This window comes from Dermacentor andersoni, chromosome 1 (assembly GCF_023375885.2).
Source record: "Dermacentor andersoni chromosome 1, qqDerAnde1_hic_scaffold, whole genome shotgun sequence".
Lineage (NCBI taxonomy): Eukaryota > Metazoa > Arthropoda > Arachnida > Ixodida > Ixodidae > Dermacentor > Dermacentor andersoni.
In genome coordinates, this window is record NC_092814.1 from 261,121,164 (window position 1) to 261,140,305 (window position 19,142).

The following is a 19,142-nucleotide window of genomic DNA, read 5'->3' on the forward strand; positions in this document are numbered from 1 at the left end:
CGCAACGGTTTGGTTCCACGTGAATGGAAATGCAGTCGCTTGGTTCCACTTCTCAAACCTGGTAAATCATCGATAGATTTGTCATCATGCCGTACCGTCGCTCTGGCCAGTTGCATAGGGAAAATAATGGAAAGAATGATTTTGACGCGCCTGGAATGGTACCTGGAAAATTACAACGTGTACTCAGATGCTATGGCTGGCTTCCGGCGTGGGCGCTCATCCATAGCTAATGTCATCGATTAGGTCAAGTTTGTTCAGCATCAAAAACGTCTGAAACGACTCACTGCGGCATTATTCCTTGATATAAGAGGCGCCAATGATAATATAGCACATTATGCCATTATAGATGCTCTGATTGAAGCCGGAATCGGTGGCCGCACTTTTCAGTGGCTGTGCAATTATTTGACCGACAGGCATTTCTTCGTGATGACCGAGGATGGCGCCACGACTCAACACCAAACGTTCCGTGGTGTACCGCAAGGCGGAGTATTGAGCCCGACGCTATTCAACCTAGTGCTCTTTGGCCTAGTCAGATGCTTGCCCAACACAGTTCGAGTATCAATATATGCCGACGACATTTGCATTTGGGCCTCTGCTGTAACACGAGTGCAGGTACGAGCACTGCTCCAAAAGGCAGCTAAGTTAACATCACTGTACTTGCGAAAACAGAACTTAGAGCTGTCTTCAGAGAAATGCTGCCTTGTTACATTCATTTGGAAGGCAATGAAGCGTTATTCTGTAAGTGTCAATGGACAAGCAGTTGCAAATGCACGGAAACACCGCTTCTTAGGGGTAATTATCGACCGCGACCTATCATGGAGCCCGCACGTTTCATACCTAAAGAAGAGGTTAATGACAATAATACATCTCCTCAAATTTCTCGGCGGAAAATCATGGGGCACATCGGTGCGGTCAATGCTGCAGCTTAATAACGCCTTGTTCCTCAGTTTCGCGAGATACGGCCTTCCTGTGCTCGGTAACACCTACAAAACAAACCTGCGTGTACTCCAGGGACTACAAGCTCAAGCCCGAAGGACGTGTCTCGGACTTCCGAGGTGTGCGTCTACAGCGGCAACGATTTGTCATAGCTCAAGATCACCCAATATCAACGTACTTGGCAACCGACGCTCTCAGTGCGCATATTCGGCACGTTGCCCGACTACCTTCTCACCATCTTGCCGCTTTACCCGCAGAAAGGCCACACGCAACTTTCAATCGTATAATTGTCGCCAATCGTACCTCACTGCCATCGAACTACGTGCCTGCGGCAAGGCCATCCTCACGTTTATGGTGCCTGCACAGACCTGAAATACGTCTCACCATCCCAGGAATCATGAAGAAAGCCAACATGCCGTCGTTTGCCCTGAAGCAAGCCACATTAGAACTTTTACAGGAGGTGCACAGTGGCCGCGTACATGTTTACATCGATGGCTCAGTCACATCTGCAAGTTCAGCTGCCGCTGTGGTGATACCAACAAGATCCGTCAAAATACAGCTAAAAACGTCACATGTATCATCAACGGCAGCTGCTGAACTGGTAGCCCTGCGTGCGGCTCTTCATTTCATTCAGGAGGAACCACCCCATGCAGGGTCAGTCTTCTGTGATTCCAGGGCAGCCCTACAGAGTGTACTCTCAGCACTGCGCCATGGATCACATGAGCAGCTCGTCGCAGAGATCAGAGAAGTCCACCATCGCATAGTTGACGAAGGACACGATATAATATATCAGTGGTTGCCTAGTCACTGTGGCATTGATCATACATGGCATACATGGCAATGATCGAGCAGACGCAGCTGCCCGATCTGCCCTAGACAGCGTCAACTGCGTTGCCATTCCTCTTTCAAGAGCCGACGCAGCGAAAAAACTTTCCGCACTTGCGCGTGACCTGACATTAGCTCAGTGGACTTCATCTGAGTTCAGAAGTGCACGCCTTCATACCCTGGACCCTAATTTACAGCTCCGTATTCCGCCGGAGCTTCCACGACGTGACTGCACCCTTCTAGTCCGTCTATGGCTTGGAGTAGCATTTTCAAATGCGTACTCTTTTCTTATCGGAATGGCCAACAGCCCACTTTGCGACTTCTGCGGCTGCAATGAAACAATCGAGCACCTTCTTTGTCAGGGCTCTCGTTTCAACCCGCAAAGAGCAGTCCTCTCAGCCACCCTAGACAAACTGGACAAGCGGCCAATGACAGAGAAAAAGATCCTTGGAAATTGGCCTACGCGAACATCAGCGCGAGCTACTATGAAGTCGCTGCTGCGGTGCTTGAAAGACACGGGATTCTTTTACAGATTGTGACCGTACACTGTGTGACGTAGGATTGTACAGCGACACTGTGTAAGACTAGGAACGTCTTTGCGGGCTGCGTGACAGTGCCCACAGAAACAGTTCGTGTGTACGTGCGTGTACGTGGGTGTGTAGGTTCTTTTTTTTAATCCTTCTCTATCTCACCAATCTCACCCCCTTGCCTCTCCCCCAGTACAGGGTAGCCAGCCGGAGATAATCTCTGGTTAATCTCCCTGTCTTTCCTTTGCCTCTCTCTCTCTCTCTCTTACCTACTGGTTGCCTTGGTGCCTAATTGAAGTTAGAGCACCTCTAACTTCAATTGCTGCCGCTGAAGCCAGCCTAGTTACGGTTTCATTCATTATCTCTATGTCATCATCATCTCTCTGTTCTAAAGCTGCATATTTATTAGCAAGTACCAGCCAGAATGTGTCTGCTTTTACCCTTACTGCCTCTAGGTTGACCTGTTTCTTCTCGACCAATTTTACTCTTTCTCTCTTCAAATTGAGGTGAATCCTAGCCCTCACTAAACTTTGATCATTGCACTTTACCCTACCTAACACTTCTACATCCTGCATCATGCTGGAATCAGCAGAAACTATGAAATCAGTTTCATTTGTTGTTGTCTGTATATTATCGCGCCCACTTTCGCGAACTTCGAGTGTGGCGGGGTATAGATTCTTTTATTACAAAAAAAAATTATGACTACAGTTGAAGCTCGATTTAACGAAGTGATGACCTCGCTCGAACTATGTCGTTAAATCAGTAAGTTCGGAAAATCGACTAAGGAATTTTTAGGTCCTTCGAAATCTAGTATTGTAACGTAGCGACACCCAAAAGGTACCGCGGCATTGTATTTGACGCTAACCCACGCCTGCGCGTGTAAAATTATGGTGTTCTAAAATGTCCGCGAGGGCGGCTCAGCTGCCACCGCCTCTAGCGCCATCTGGTACGTAAGAATGCTACAGACTGCTGAGTACGTTGTTTCGTGCGCCGGAGCGGCGTGCAGCCTCCTCAGTACAAAACTAGGGCCGTGACTAGGGTGGCTACATGTTTTAACGCGATAGCGTTAGAGCACGCGCTCGAATGAAAACCCGCCTGCGTCAAAATTATGAAGAAATCACAGCTTTTTTTACTCATTTATTTCTGGAAAATATTCGTTAAATCGGGTTATAACAAGCTAGTTTCGTTAATTCGGCTTGATGACAACATAGAACCTTATGGGTACTTGCCGGGGAATGGGAATTTATTCCTTAAATCAGGAACTTCGTAAAATCCCGTTTCGCTAGATGGAGTTTTAACTGTAGTTGATTTCTGACAGAAACTAGGCTACCACAGAAGCTGCGGCTTCCGGGTGCTACAAGAACAGTAAAAGTAGCCGCAAATAGGTTTGCAAGTGTACAACATTTGAAATGTGTGTTACCTATGGAAGATTATTACCATTCATCACCTATTTCGGCACATCTCGACTAGAGACATGCAGCGGATATAGTTATATTCGATAGTAAACGCAAACGCGCCCCGAAACCGTATGCCTCGGCGGCGGAGAAGCAGGACAGATCGCCACCACTGACCACAGCATCAAAACTTGCAGACACCACAAGGCTCTAGAGCGACCGCACGGACGCCTCAAAGAGCCTGTTGGCGTTCGGTGAAGAACGACGCCCGACAACTTGGTTGCGCGATATGTCACGTGGCCGTAGCGGAGAAAGTCTGAGTACGAAACCGGGCGAGAGAGCCAAATCAAACTTTTGAAAGCGCCAAACAAATCGCTTCAGCTTATTAAAGCAACGATGCGCTTGACGAGTATGTTTGTTGCAGTGATGATATTTTGGTAGCACTTGTCGTTTCGTTGCGTAATTCCGCAGGGAATAGAGCGGTGACCGGCGCACCCGTAGTAACAGATGGCTATACGGGTACGACGACTCATTCCTGTCCTTCGTTGAGCCATGCCGGGCAATGACGCACGGAAGTCGGCGGGAGACCTCGAGAAAAAGCGCTTCTGTGGTAAAAATTAAATGCATGAAATGGCATGGTTGCATCACAGTGGCCCTGCCTTCTTTCTTCTCGCAAATGTACCACATATAGTAAAGCTACGTCAGATGAGCCAGAATATTAGTGAAGTTTGTACTGACAAACAAATTTCGCGTATAGGCGTCCTGTGTGCTGTTTTTGTTGTTTGTTTGTTTGTTTGTTTGTTTGTTTGTTTGTTTGTTTTTTCTTTCACTACTGGTGTCGCATCCCTAGTATCCGCATCGTTATCTGCTGTACAAAACACGATCAGGAAATTCCGCGTAAGCTTGTCTGCTGAGCTACACTTTCCACTGCATGCCGCCCAGCAGTCCTAATTCGGCAGTGCATGCGTACGGTGAAATAATAAATATTTCGAGCCATTTTCCCCTGAGCGATGGACAAAAACTCCATCAGGGGCAAACCACGTGTCCCTGTTGCGCATTCACTCAATCAATCAATCAATCAATCAATCAAAAAGTGAGCTTTATTTACACAATTCAAGGAATGCGTACAAAATAGTTGGACCATGCAATGGCCTATGTGGGTAGTAGCTAGTCTAATACACAAAAGTACATATACAGGTCAACAAAGTACATATCTGTTCAATGAGTAAGAACATTATTTACATGAACAAGTACTTTTTTTAAGGAAGAGCTATTACGTTTGGCTAGACAAGAAGAAGCGTTTACATACAAGATCAAAATTTCTGGTTACTTTTATTTCCTCAGGCACAGTGTTCCAAGTTATAGCGCCAAAGAACTCTAATAATCGTTCGCCGTAGACATTGCTGCAATAAGGAAGGTTTAAGTTAAAGTTAGTTGCTTGCCTGGTGTTTGCACGCGGGAAGTTAAATATGGTGTTGGGTAAGGGATAGTTGGTGTTGACTATTTTGTGAACTAAACAAGTGATCTTATAATTTCTCAACGCCGTGAAAGAAAGAATACGAAGGTCAGTAAACAGAATGCTACTTGGGTGATGAACGGAGGAAAATGTTATTATTCTTAGGGCGCGTTTTTGCAACTGCACTATAGGTGTTAAGTAAGTTTTATAGGTTAGGCCCCATATTTCACAACAATAGCTTATGTGGGTATGAAACAAAGAAAAGTATATGCATCGAAGCAAAGCACGAGGAAAATATTGCCGGGCACGGGCCAGTGTGTAACCGCTGAAAGCGAGTTTTCTACAGACTACGCTAATTTGTTCTCTCCAGTGCAAGTGACAGTCTAAAGTAACACCTAAATATTTAAATGAATCAACACAATCCAGAGTTCGGTTCGCTAGAGTCAAAGTGAACGCACTGTAGTCTAGTATTTTCCTGTTAGAGTGAAATATGATATACTTAGTTTTATCAGTATTTAGGGCTAGTCTTTTTTCTGAAAACCATTTAGCTACTTTTAGCAGTTCACCAGATATAGTAATGACGAGAGTGAGTCGCCTGAGTACACTAAGGCGGTGTCGTCAGCGTACATCAAAACTTTTGACAAGTTAAGTGCGTCCGGTAAATCATTTATGTATAATGAAAACAGAATAGGGTCTAAGACCGCGCCTTGCGCTACACCGCATACGATATCGGTGAAAGCAGAATGATGTTTGTTAATTACCACTTGTTTCCTTCGTGCCTTAAAGTAGCTGTGGATGAATTGAAGCGCGTTTCCACCGATACCATAAGATTCCAGTTTTTCTAACAGTATGGAGTGACAGATTGTGTCTCACGCCTTTTTTATATCAAGAAAAATGGACACAGCAATGTTATTCTTGTTAAGAGCAGAGTTAAGGGAACGCGAAAGTGTTAAAACTGCGGTTAATGTAGATCTACCTGCAACAAAGCCATGCTGCTGCGGGCAGATAACGTTATTACTTACAAGAAATGCATTTAACTGTAGTACAATGAGCTTTTCAAATAGTGTGTTAACTACGCTAAGAATATAAATAGGTTAACTACTCGGATGGTTCGGATCACCAGTTTTGCACACAGGGATAACCTTTGACACTTTCAGTATATTTGGGTAACCATTACTACTTATCGCATGGTTAAATGCGTGACAAAGGGGCACGCATAAGACATCAATATTGTGTTTCAATATCTTAACTTGAATACCGTCAAGTCCGGATGCCTTATAAGCCGATAACTTACCTACGACACTTTTTATTTCCTCAAGAGTTATTTCACGAAACGAAAAATCACTGTCGGCACTTCTCCGGGTCCTGGTTGTGGGAATTGCAAGTACAGACTGTTTAGATATATTGTCACCAATTTCTGAGAAATAATCATTGAAGTCATTAGCAATCTGAGGGGACAGATTTTCGGGAGTAACATACTGTTTATCCTGTAATCCTACTACATCTCTTACTATTTTCCATATTTGCCTACCATTGCCATTTATTCGTTTAATCAAGTTCGTACAATAGACCTTCTTTGATTTGCGAATTAGCATAACTGCTTTGTTTCGAAAAAATGTAAACTAGCTTTTGTATTAGTTGTTAGTGTTGTTATGTTTCATACTATTATAATAGTAGTCTTTCCTTTTCAGTAGGGCAAGTATGGACTCATTCATCCACGGACATATGACGTAATCATAGCTGTGTCGTGAATCGTACCGCGATTCTTCTATCGCATTTGTAATGCAGTCAATAACGTTTTGACATTCCGTGTGAACGTTGTCATTGTAGAGGTTCTGTGGACCGGCATCAAGCCAGTCAGTCGGCGACCTCTCAAATTAAGGCACCGCTGACAAGGAGTCTCCCACGCGATAGTCCTGCATGACTTCCGCGCGCGTGCGCGTGCCCGCATTCTTTCCGACAGCTTTCTTCAACCGGCGTCACGCATCTGCAAGCTATCCACGAAGTGACGAGCCAAGTGACGAGCGGGACAGCCTCTTCGGCGAGGTCGGCAAAATCCAGCAGGGACGTCTCCCAGATGGTCCGACCAGGAACTGTGCGGCAAGCGCGATGGTGCCGACGGCGCTTTTTTTTTTTTTACCCAAAGCACGCGACCGCCGCGGGCGTGAAGTGACGTTCACTCAGGTAACATGTACGGCAGTGGAAGTATCAAAATGCAGATGCTTTTTTTTTTTTTTACTTGAAGATGTGGTGTCTTACCTGGCATAATAACGTCGCTGCATGTTACTTGCCTGCCACGCAATCACTCGCGTCTCCCGAACTAAACTGCATAACGAAATGCAGAAAGGTTCGCGGACCCTCACTATATACTCCTGAGCGCAGCTGCTTACTGTTCATCTGCGCCCGTAAACAGCCGTTTAATATACGTGTTGCCGTTTTCATCATTCACACCGTATTACTGCAGGTGCAAATAAGCAATTCACAAGTGTGCCACCGGTCGCTTTGCTCGCGTTTCGATACACTGAGATTACTGAAATATCGCGCTGTCGTTGGCGGTACAACGAAGCACAGCTCCCAACCTATGTGTACATACCGTCCATCACGCTAGCCACCCGCCGCGAGAGCTCAGTGGCATGGCGTTGCGCTGCGGCAGAGCACGAGGTCCACACCGGGTTGCGCATTTACAATTGCTAGTCCGGCTGCTGTCGGACGCGTGCTCGATATTGGAGGCATGAGCAGCGGCTACTCGCCCGTTTTTTGTGCAGAATTATAATAGCCGAGAAATGCCGCAAAGGACCGCAAGCCCGCTGATAAGGATTAACATTTTTACTGCTTAACGTTAACATTTTTGTGCGTCCAATTAAGTAAATGCGTCATATATGCACTGCATGTTGCCTCCCATCTCTTGCGACAAATAATTTCGTGTTTTTGATTATGGAGTGCGTACAGGGTTGCCGTGGAAGCTGCGCAGAGAGGTGTTATATAAATCCGCTTTTTTTTTTTTTCACTTCAGTACTGAAATTTTTTGTTTCTCTTCTCAGGACCACTTCACTGAAGATCTGAAGATCAGATCAACTGCATTATAATGCAAAAATTGCTCTCAATGTCTTTTGCACTTGTTTGTGTTTACCAAGTTTGCACTCCCTGTACCACTACAAGAATTAGTGCATCTGTTGCAATCCGCTTTAATCATTCTTTTTTCCTTCGGGTTTGACTGCCTCTGCGAGCCTGACAGCTCAGTGGACTGTGTGTATTTATTTGTGCTGTATACTTGTCTGTAAGACTGTGATAAGCACCTTTATTAAACCCATTCGAGGACTGCTCGGTCCTACAGCCCTATTGTTCTCTCTGTCTCCATACCCGTCGCGGCCACTAAGCCACCCCGCGGCCGCATTTCGATGGGGGCGTTATGCAAAGACGCCCGTGTCCAGTGTATTGGGGGCGTGTTAAAGAACTCCAGCTGGAAAAAAATAATCAGGAGTCCCCTATTACGGAATGCCTTATAATGAGATCGTGGCTTTGGGACGTAAAACTCAAGAATCAGTTTTTTTTCTCTGTCTTCTGTGCCTTGACTGTTCCAGTTAACGCAACGCTGCTTCCTTGCAAAAACTTACAACGCAAAAGAATACAGACGCACGTAGTATACAGATATAAAATTAGCACTTCAACAAAAGTGTTGCTGGTGCCAATGAGGGGGAGTGGGATCATTATTTTCAGAACCTCTGTCCGGTTCTCCCATCAAGTTCCTTTTTTTTTTTTTGCTACCAAATTCGTACCATTTGCACTGTAATGAATAAATAAAAAAATGATTTTATGTGCTGGTACGTTGTTCAAATTATCTATACCCTCTATGTGTGAAAACATTTCTCATGGCCGCCACAACCCGTGCATGAGCTACGCACATCTGTAAAAGGCGCGGAACAGAAGCGGCCCTGTTGCTAGGCATTGCTGACCGTAGACAGTCGGAATCTCTCACGCACCGGCCGAACATAAGCATCCTGCAGGTACGTAAATGAACCTAAGAAACCACGTACACATACTTTCACGCTGTCAAAACCTGAAACTCTGGTAATTACGCATGTGTTCGAGCACACCGCATGCTTGCGTCGTGTTTCAGCAACACGAATGCTCAACGTGCGCGCGCTTTACTCCTTAAATACGCCTTAAATAATGGTGCTTTTCTCTATTTCTTCCGCAATTCCAACACGACATTCTGAAAGCCAGTTACCGACTGGCAAAGCAAGATCTCGATTGAAAAAACTGCTCCGCAGGGCTCGAACGAACTTTTCCGCGGATTTCCTCCCGTAGCGTGTCAGCCGTCGTCTGCTACGGCAGGGCCAGCACCGGCGGCGCCACCGTCGAGGCCGCGCCGAGCAAAGGAGGAGTGAAGTGGTTGGCGCTAAAACCCCTTAAACTTCGTAAAGTAGTGACACTCTCCTCCTCCGCCTTCAATCCTCCTCGTTTCTCCTCTATATGCGTGAATGGAAACATTTTATGAATATTTTACTTTAAGAACGCGTTATTTGTGTAGCCATATCTACGTTCTAGACGAAGCCTCTTACAACACGAGCCTCGCAGACACGTATACCGTCATTCCCATGACGGCATGGCGCCCCTTAACCATAGACGGTGGCGCCATATTTCTCTCTAGGTGTTATCCTGAGAAACTCTATGTCGACAATGGGCGCCTTGCGCTGAAGTTTGAGGTATAGTAGCGGCGCCTGGTGGCGGCGCGCGAAACGTTATCTGGGTAGTACCAGCTTGGGTAGTATTGAGCCCTGGCTGTGGCGAAGCACGTTTCCAGCCAGAGTTTTGCGTCGATTCGCACTTTTTTCTGCCCTGTTGCGAGTGCGAAAAGGCTCGTCACTTCTCACAGAACACGCTGCGAGCTAGCCGCAGCCTATAGTTTAACGAAAGCGGACTCTCCGTGAGACGTAACGCTGGAAGCAGAAGGAATCGGCGACGCCGATCCGGAGAGACCTAGCTTAGCTTCGAAAAAGCGTCACCGTCGTTACTTCTGCGTCGTGGGCTGCCATGAACAAGAAGGCCTGAATCCCAACATCAGATTCTACCGTTTTCCTTCAAGGCCTCACGAAGCGGAGCGTCGGGCGCGCTGGATAGCTGCAGTTCGTCGCTCTGGGTAAGCGAAACTTCACGCCATGCTGACTGCTTCGCCTGTCTTGAAGCTTGCTCGATTATCTGCGTTCTAAAATTCGGTCTTTTGCACCTAAAGTCCCGACGGCAGACCGACATAGCAGCAGGCATGGCTAGTGATTCACGATTCGAGACCCGGCCACAGCGACAAAATCCGACCGGTGCGAAGTGGTGAAGTGACCAGGTGTGTGCAAATGAGCACAGATGGTCGGGCTGATTCGGTGACAATACACGACCCCACTACGAGCAACACAGGTTAGAGAGTTAAATGTGCTCATCCTTGCCCTCAAGCCAGCACGCTGAGGCAGCACAGCAAGGTAGTATTGATTGCAGCACATCGATGTTCGAGCGCTGTCATTAAAAGCTACACCAAGCGAGCAGCGCACGAGGTCGCGCTGCAGCGCGATTCGCACGTACGTTACTGCGAGCTCATGTGCGTTGCATCAGTTATTGATCTGTTGCTAAGGGGACAGATGGCCGCTACTTATGCAAAATAGAAGTGAGGCGTGCAGACAGGACACAAGAGTAGAGAAGTGGACAACAGGAACGCCGACTATCGACTGAAGGGAGCACTGAGGCGAAAAAAGAAAGAAGACACAAAACTACAGCTACTATAGTGCAGGCATAACTACTTGTCTAGCGGCGTGCAGTCAACAAATATTGCAGGAGGCCCGCCGTTTCGGGGCATGTCGAAAGACCGCTGCCGTCACGGCGCGTATCGTCGTGCGCTCGAGCAGTTCCGTACACATGTAGTCTATTTATCGCTGCTGTGAATTCATTTATAGCAAGCATTTCTTCGTGTTTGTGCGCCTGAATCTAGCAGCGTGCAAACCTTACCTAAAGTTCAACATCGTACGCGACTCGCTTCACTTGCGATTGACAGCGCGCTAAAACTTCGCCGCTTATTTCTTGAACGGCTTACACGTATTCGGCGTTGCATAATTTATTGCCTTTACGCAGCGTGCCACCCCTGAAAAAATCTTCGCCGCTCGATATTCGCTGCAAGCCGTGATACAACAAAACCGAAAGTGGCGGGTCCACATTGTAAACGTCCTTTCCGAAGCAAACGACCGAGCTTGGTACTACCCAGTTCAGGGCAGGGGGCGCTTTTTAGCACCATTTTCGGAGCGTCCCTGGGCACTATGGGTTGAGGCAATGCCTCAGGCAATGGTTGAGGCATGGGTTAAGGCAACTCTCAGGCCATGTCTCAGGCGCTCAGGAGAAGCCCCATAGACACTAGCGCCACATTTCCCTCTAGGGTATGTCACTATGTGTTCAGAAACTCTATGCGGCGGGCCGTGAGTTCTTGTTGTACTAAGGACATTGGTATGTACTGTAACGTTGGTTTCTAGTGTCTATGCCAGCGCTAGATACCCTACCAGTTCACTCCAATGAACTCTAAAAAAAAGTGTGTAAAACATAGCGACCAAGCATTGTTTTTTGCTCCACTTTGCAAAAGCATAGCCTTCGAGATTTGCTTCTTTTTTACTCCAAGGCGTGGATTTGACACCGCTTACAAATCCAAGCCCCAAGCGACGGCTTTCTCTGCATAACAAAACCCGATCTCGAATGTCATTCTTTTGTTGCTGCATGCGCCAAACGTAGTTTCGGCACCGCAAACACATAATAAACGCTAAGTTTCGGGCCCACAGTACACTTTACCCACATCATGGTGGTACAAATTCTTCAAATCCAGATCCAGAACCAGCCTGCTTTAGCGACGGCTGCCTCAGAGTAGGGACAACAAATTTCAAAGACTATGCTTTTTATGAATGCACGCTCTAGAACCGAAAACACACAATGTTTAGCTTCTTTCCTTAATTGTGTAATATTTTATATTATATCTAAATAACTGTGCTGAGAAATCCACAAACGGCTTCAAACGCAACCCAACGTGTATCTTTTCGGCTCCTAAAATCGCTTCAACCAAGCAGTAAAAGCACAGCCTTTAGGGTTTGAGTTTTAATTTTCGAGGGCGCCCCCTATGAGACGTGGAATTGAATACCACCCATACGTGGCGTTTACCTTCAATAGCGCTTGCTTTGCTCTAATAGGTAGGCAGTAGAGCCGTAGAGCATCAACCAGCCTTGGGAGTAGTTGCCATGGGTTGCCACGTACATGTACACCCGGTTACCATAACCCGATACAAAAGGATAGCCACATTATCATCATCATCATCGGGACCTACTTGCGTTTGTGGTTGTAGCATCTATAGTGGCGTCTGTTTTCAAATCCTTGTAGTTGTGGTAAATTGGACAGCCTAATGTTCTTGGCTTTAATTCGCAGTGTAGATAAGCTGTAGGAGACAATTTGACATGTATTTTTGTATGAAATGAGTTTAACCTTATAGTTACGTGTTTCTGGGCTGCACGCACTGCACGTTCGTGGAACGCTCGGCTGCACTGCGCGTGCCTGTTGGGCTTCTGCGAACGGCAGCGCTTGAAACCACTGACGGTACGTCGTGTTCATGATACTTTCCTGCACTTAAAAACAGTTTTTTTTTTTTTTTCGACGGATAAGGACTGGAGAATTCGAAACAATTTGCGCCTCCTTGGATAGTGAAATATTTTCTGCGCGTTCTGTGGTAGATGCATCGAAATTGCCCTTATGTGCTCGCTTGGAATTCCGCACACGGCTTGAGAGTTTGGATTGCTTCGATCTGAACGTTGGAACTTGTCATGGCTCGAGCTTTGGAAAATTCAGTGACCAGCAACCTATTATAATCACTTCCCGCTGGTGCGTTCGATATTGTCCGGGTGCTTAAAGCACTAATTCAAAAAATGAGTGGTTCGTACTGTTCCGGTACCAGTGAATATTTTTCAAATAGCATGCACCTGTTATATTTAGGCGCGCGTTAAGGAGACCCGGCGGGTCAAAACGTATCCCCAAAATTTAGGTCCCTGAGACATGCCAGCTGGCAGTATTTAGCGTGTAGCCCAAAGCTATCGATCCGCACCTTGTAGGAGCGCTGTATGGAACGCGCGGCCATTTCGTTTTTGGCCAGCTGTGCTAGTATGTGTGCTGTCATGCTGGCAGTGAAGGTGTGGAACGGATGTTTCATAATGTTGCCCAAGGGGCTGCACTTATGAATTTGAAACTTGTGTTTGTGCCTGTTTGTTGGTAATCATGCACACAAGTACTAATGTGTTTTCTAGTATTTGACTAGATTAGCTCTTACGTTTGCTTACGCTTAAGATGAGGCATTCTGCTGCCGAGTACCGAATTTTACAACTTAGTGCAACGGCTTCATTTGAATGTGGTTAGATGCTCATACCAATGCACATACCATTGCTAATATTTAAACAGAGCATGTAATGCGATTTCTCAGCCAGCTCATGGTGTAGCTTCTTGACAAATATTCTGTGCCATTGATGGCAGAAATACCTTCACTGGAACAAGTCATTGACAGCTAGTTGCAGAGGTCATTGACTGTAAGAATGTGAATGATTTGTGCAGCTTTGTGGCCACTTGTGTTAATCTTTGTAATCATCTTGAAATTTATACTTCAGAATTCTTGAGTACATTTGTAATAGTGTCACCTTGTCTGGACTATTTGCAACGATGCTTTACAAATTTAGTTACCGAACGGCTATATCCGAATACTTTTTGTTGCTATTACCATGACTGGTTCTTTCCCATCAGCGATTGAAAGTGATTGAGTTGTCCCTAGTGTTGCTAAAACACCTGGTTCAACTAGTTTAGTGATGCATTCTTTTCTCTTCTTGCGCAAAGATCTTCACTTGGGCTGCCTTGTATACCTGTAGGTTTCGCAAGATCATGTGGGCTTCCACTCCTCTGTCTGAAGGCCGTGCTTTGCCTTCATCATTGCTGGCTAATCAACCAAGGTAACACAGTAGGGTGGGCTGTGTAGCACTTGTGGATTATTAGCTGGAAACTTGGGGCATTTTTGATGTTTTGATCATCTTTACAGTGGGAAGGAAGGGGCCCGATTTGTTTCAAAACGTTGTACTGCTGAGCTAGAGGCTGTATGGACCTACTGGACATGCTGCTGCCCAGGAACATGCATGCGCTCACTTTTTAATCTGGCTCAGGGGAATAAGATTGATGATGCCTTCAGCAGGTTTTTTATCTATAATTCAGTGTCATGTAGAATAATTCATACAGTGCAGCTTCCAACTCCTGCTTGTCTTGCTGCAGTGTTGTTTTGTGAAACAGCATGTGTTTTGCCCTGTCACTAGAACCATTTCATATGATTGAAATGAAGAAAAATTGTTTGCCGGTGAAAAAAAGGTGACATAAGCCTGACAGCAGAAATACAATTGGGAAGGCTGTGTTGATATGTGAATATTAGTTTCAGCACCAGCATCTTTTTTTGCAGGTCATCCAAAACCAAGCACAGTAGCAACTATGGCTTTAAAAAAATGACTTCTTTGTCAAATTTGCAACATCCATTCCAGGTGAGCTAGCTTGTTTGTCAAGTGGGTTATTAAAGTGTTCTTGTGCTGAGCAAAAATATTCTTTCACCAGTATTGGACACCTGCTGGAAAGGACGGGCTTGCACACACTGGACATGCTGACTCACGGCCTGGCCTCTTTAGGACTCCATCCTCAATTAGGTCACCATCATCTTTGTGAGTTCCTTTTTCTTCCATAAGCATTTTTGTCATTACAAGTTTAAGGGTGGATCAAATTAAAATGGAGCAGTGGTCAGCAAATCTTATGAACTGTGTTTGTTTAAACATAATCCCCATGGACACTATGGACATGCAAAAAAGAAGACACTATCAGCACTTCTTCATAATGATACTCAACTTTAAACAACTTATACAATGTCCACGACTCTGGGTGTTCAGTTTTCATATTATCCATCTTTGTATATTACAATTGGTATGACCTGCATGAGAGTTGCAGTACCAGACTGTCCATTGTCTTTGCTTATACAACTGAAAGTTATCCAGGTATGAGCAATTTGTCTGCTATAACTGACACTCTCAAGAATGTTGCAGATTAATTAGACTTTTCATCAGCAGAGAGCTGGGCATACAAGAACAAAAAACTAAAGATTAGCAATTTGACAATGTTCAAAACTACTCACTTCACTTCACTTTATTACCTTAAAAACCCCATTGGAGGGGTATTACATAAGGGGTGATTAATAAAGTAACTATTAGAAACAGGTGTTTATTTTCGAATATGGGTTGCAATAGCTTCGGTAAAGGCAGATGGGCTTGTGATGGCTGCGATGGCGTGTGGAAGGCCATTGCAGTCCCTTGCTGCTTGAATAAAAAATGATGATTGAAAAGTGGTGGTCCGGGCACATGTGCGTGCAACTTGAAGCGGATGACTGGTGCGATGAGATACGTATGAAGGGTGCACAATGTACGGTAAGTGATTAAGGAGCTGTAAAAAAATTAGTGGAAGAGAAAGAAGGTGGCAATCTGTTGACGGAAAGAGCGTTGCCAAGCCAGATTCTGCTTACAACGATGAAATGCTGATACCATATGAATATGATGAGTGAATAAACCTAGTAGCACAATTTTGTAGTCACTCAAGTGCGTTTATGATATACTGTATTTACACGATTGTAAGTTGACCTATTTTTTTTAATTTGAAAATCTGAAGAGGGGGGGTCGACTTAAAATCGAAACCAAAACATGGCGCCACAAAAAAAGCAAGTCCAACGGAATATCAGGGGAGCTACAACGTAGTTATAATTTTATGTTTGCTCTACGGCCCTACCGTAGCCTTCCGCTAGCCTGTGCTCAGGATCCTATCCTGTGCTCACTTTTTGAAAGGGTTTTTCAACATTTTTATGAGTTTTACAGTGCACACAGCGCTCATTGGGGGTGTCGATAGTTCATGGAAGTGCTGCTGTTCCATTTGCAACGGCACCCTCAGAACAGCAGCGCTTGCGGGGAGTATCGATAGTTCATGGAAGAGCAGACACCGCTCACATGTTTCTTTTTCCCTGTAGCTCTTTAGCTTCATGCGTTTGACTTGACTGCCAGCCATGTGCTACTTCCGTGCTCCTCAGTCATGAGTGCTCCAAGTCCACTAAACATTCCGTGCTCGTTCACAACAGCGTTCAAGAGAGCTGCCATCCTTTACGCCGAATAAACAAATCACTGCGCAGCGGGCCGCAAGTTCGATGTTTCTGTATGGGTGGTGCGAGAGTGGCGACTACAGCGAAGCAAAATTTTTACCTGTGATGGCAAGCGAAGAGGTTTCCGCGGGCTGAAGTCAAGACGCTTTCCGGAGCTGGAGGCCAAGCTTGCGGCGTGCGTTGCTGAAATGCATGATCGGTCCGTGCCAGCAACGTGCGACATGGTCATGAGACAAGCCTGGATCTTCGCCTTTTAAGGACCTGCTCCGCCCTGAGTACGAGTGGCTGGTGGCAGAAGACCACGAACTTCACCCACCGGACATGTCAAAAGAGCCACCCTGACTGCTGCGTGTGGTTGTGTGCTTTTGGCCTGGACTTATCTATGTATGCAAATGCACTTCGCTGAAAATGTGGAATTTCGCTGGACGACGACATGCTGTGGGACAGTAGCAGCAATGACGATGGCAGCACTAGTGAGGACGATGGCACAAGTGAGGATGAGTAGTCCACTGACCGTGCCAGCTACTAATAAATTTTCGTTATGGAATGTGCGCGCGGGTACACTCTTTTTTTTTTTTTTTCCTGTCACACGCGATATGGGGGGGGGGGGGGGGGGGGGGGGCTTGACTTACATTCGAGTCGATTTGCACTTGTGTAAATACGGCAAGTTTGATGCGGGTTCCAGATGGGAGATGCATACTCCAAGTTTTGATCTTACAAATGATTGATAGGCTACCGCTTTTACTTGTTGTGGAGTATGACGTAGATGTCTCCTAAGAAATCCCAGTGATTTATTAGCAGCTGAGATGATGATAGTATAGTGCAAGCGCCAGGACATATCACAAGATAGAGTGACACTAAGGTATTGGAATGATTGGACTTATTTGATTGCAACATTAGCGACGGAAAAGGTAAATCTGAGGTGGTTACGGCAGTGAGTGAAAGACACAAATTTGCATTTGTTAGGTTTTAGGCTCATTAGCTAGTGGTTACATCATTGTTGTACATTATTAAGGTCCTTCTGGATGAATGTGTAGTCAAGTGTGTTGGTAACTGTGTGGTAGATTACACAGTCATCTGCAAACATACGAATGTTACATGATACATACGTAGGTAGATCGTTTATATATATTAAGAAGCGGTCCTAAGACGGATCCATGCGAGACGCCCGATGTCTGCTAGAATAATGGAATAAAGTTGCGTACCATTTTTAAAATTCGGCAAAGACATACTTTTGCTGCATTATACCAGCAGCACCCACAAAAAGTCAGCTTTCTGAGAAGCTGGCACCATCTAGTAGTGCAGCATTCCCACCAAAATGATATAGGAACTGCCGGATATCTTTGGTAGCTAGAGGGCAAAAGGAAATTCCTGGATGGGTGAGACTTGTTCTTAACACAGAAAGGATTGTAAAGGGTTGTATAGATACCTCGGCACAATCATTTCAAGCTATCGGACTTGGTCACATCATGTAATAAGCTTAGCCAAAGCCATGAATCAAACTCTAGGTGTTCTGCACCGGAACTTATCAGTAAAACCACTAGCTTACCTTACATGTGTCCATCCTAAGTTAAATATTCTAAAATATATTGAAATATATATATATCATCATCATCAGCCTGGTTACGCCCACTGCAGGGCAAACGCCTCTCCCATACTTCTCCAACTACCCCGGTCATGTACTAATTGTGGCCATGTTGTCCCTGCAAACGTCTTAATCTCATCCGCCCACCTAACTTTCTGCCGCCCTCTGCTACCCTTCCCTTCCCTTGGAATCCATTCCGTAACTCTTAATGACCATCGGTTATCTTCCCTCCTCATTACGTGTCCTGCCCATGCCCATTTCGTTTTCTTGATTTCAACTAAGATATCATTAACTCGCGTTTGTTGCCTCACCCAATCTGCTCTTTTCTTATCCCTTAGCGTTACACCTATCATTCTTCTTTCCATAGCTCGTTGCGTCGTCCTCAATTTAAGTAGAACCCTTTTCGTAAGCCTCCAGGTTTCTGCCCCGTACGTGAGTACTGGTAAGACACAGCTATTATAAACTTTTCTCTTGAGGGATAATGGCAACCTGCTGTTCGTGATCTGAGAATGCCTGCCAAATGCACCCCAGCCCATTCTTATTCTTCTGATTATTTCATTCTCATGATCCGGATCCGCAGTCACTACCTGCCCTAAGTATATGTATTCCCTTACCACTTCCAGTGCCTCACTACCTATCGTAAACTGCTGTTCTCTTCCGAGACTGTTAAACATTACTTTAGTTTTCTGCAGATTAATTTTTAGACCCACCCTTAGGCTTTGCCTCTCGAGGTCAGTGAGCATGCATTGCAGTTGGTCCTCTGAGTTACTAAGCAAGGCAATATTATCAGCGAATCGCAAGTTAGTAAGGTATTCTCCATTAACTCTTATCCCCAATTCCTCCCAATCCAGGTCTCTGAATACCTCCTGTAAACACGCTGTGAATAGCATTGGAGAGATCGTATCTCCCTGCCTGATGCCTTTCTTTATTGGGATTTTGTTGCTTTCTTTATGGAGGACTATGGTGGCTGTGGAGCCGCTATAGATATCTTTCAGTATTTTTACATACGGCTCGTCTACACCCTGATTTCGCAATGCCTCCATGACTGCTGAGGTTTCGACTGAATCAAACGCTTTCTCGTAATCAATGAAAGCTATATATATAAAGGTTGGTTATATTCCGCACATTTTTCTATCACCTGATTGATAGTGTGAACATGGTCTATTGTTGAGTAGCCTTTACGGAATCCTGCCTGGTCCTT

The 19,142-nt window shown here is 45.5% G+C and overlaps 1 protein-coding gene across 1 annotated transcript in view; it reads left to right on the plus strand.

The window, feature by feature from the left end:
• Window positions 1-12,811: 12,811 nt before the first annotated feature.
• Mps1 (dual specificity protein kinase monopolar spindle 1) overlaps window positions 12,812-19,142 on the plus strand; it is a 134,876-nt gene continuing 128,545 nt past the window's right edge. Inside the window, exons 1-4 of the mRNA XM_055063720.2 lie at window positions 12,812-13,028; window positions 14,057-14,137; window positions 14,632-14,710; window positions 14,781-14,884. Coding sequence (XP_054919695.1) covers window positions 14,070-14,137; window positions 14,632-14,710; window positions 14,781-14,884 — 251 coding nt within the window. The 5' untranslated portion in view covers window positions 12,812-13,028; window positions 14,057-14,069. The remainder of the gene's footprint in view (window positions 13,029-14,056; window positions 14,138-14,631; window positions 14,711-14,780; window positions 14,885-19,142) is intronic.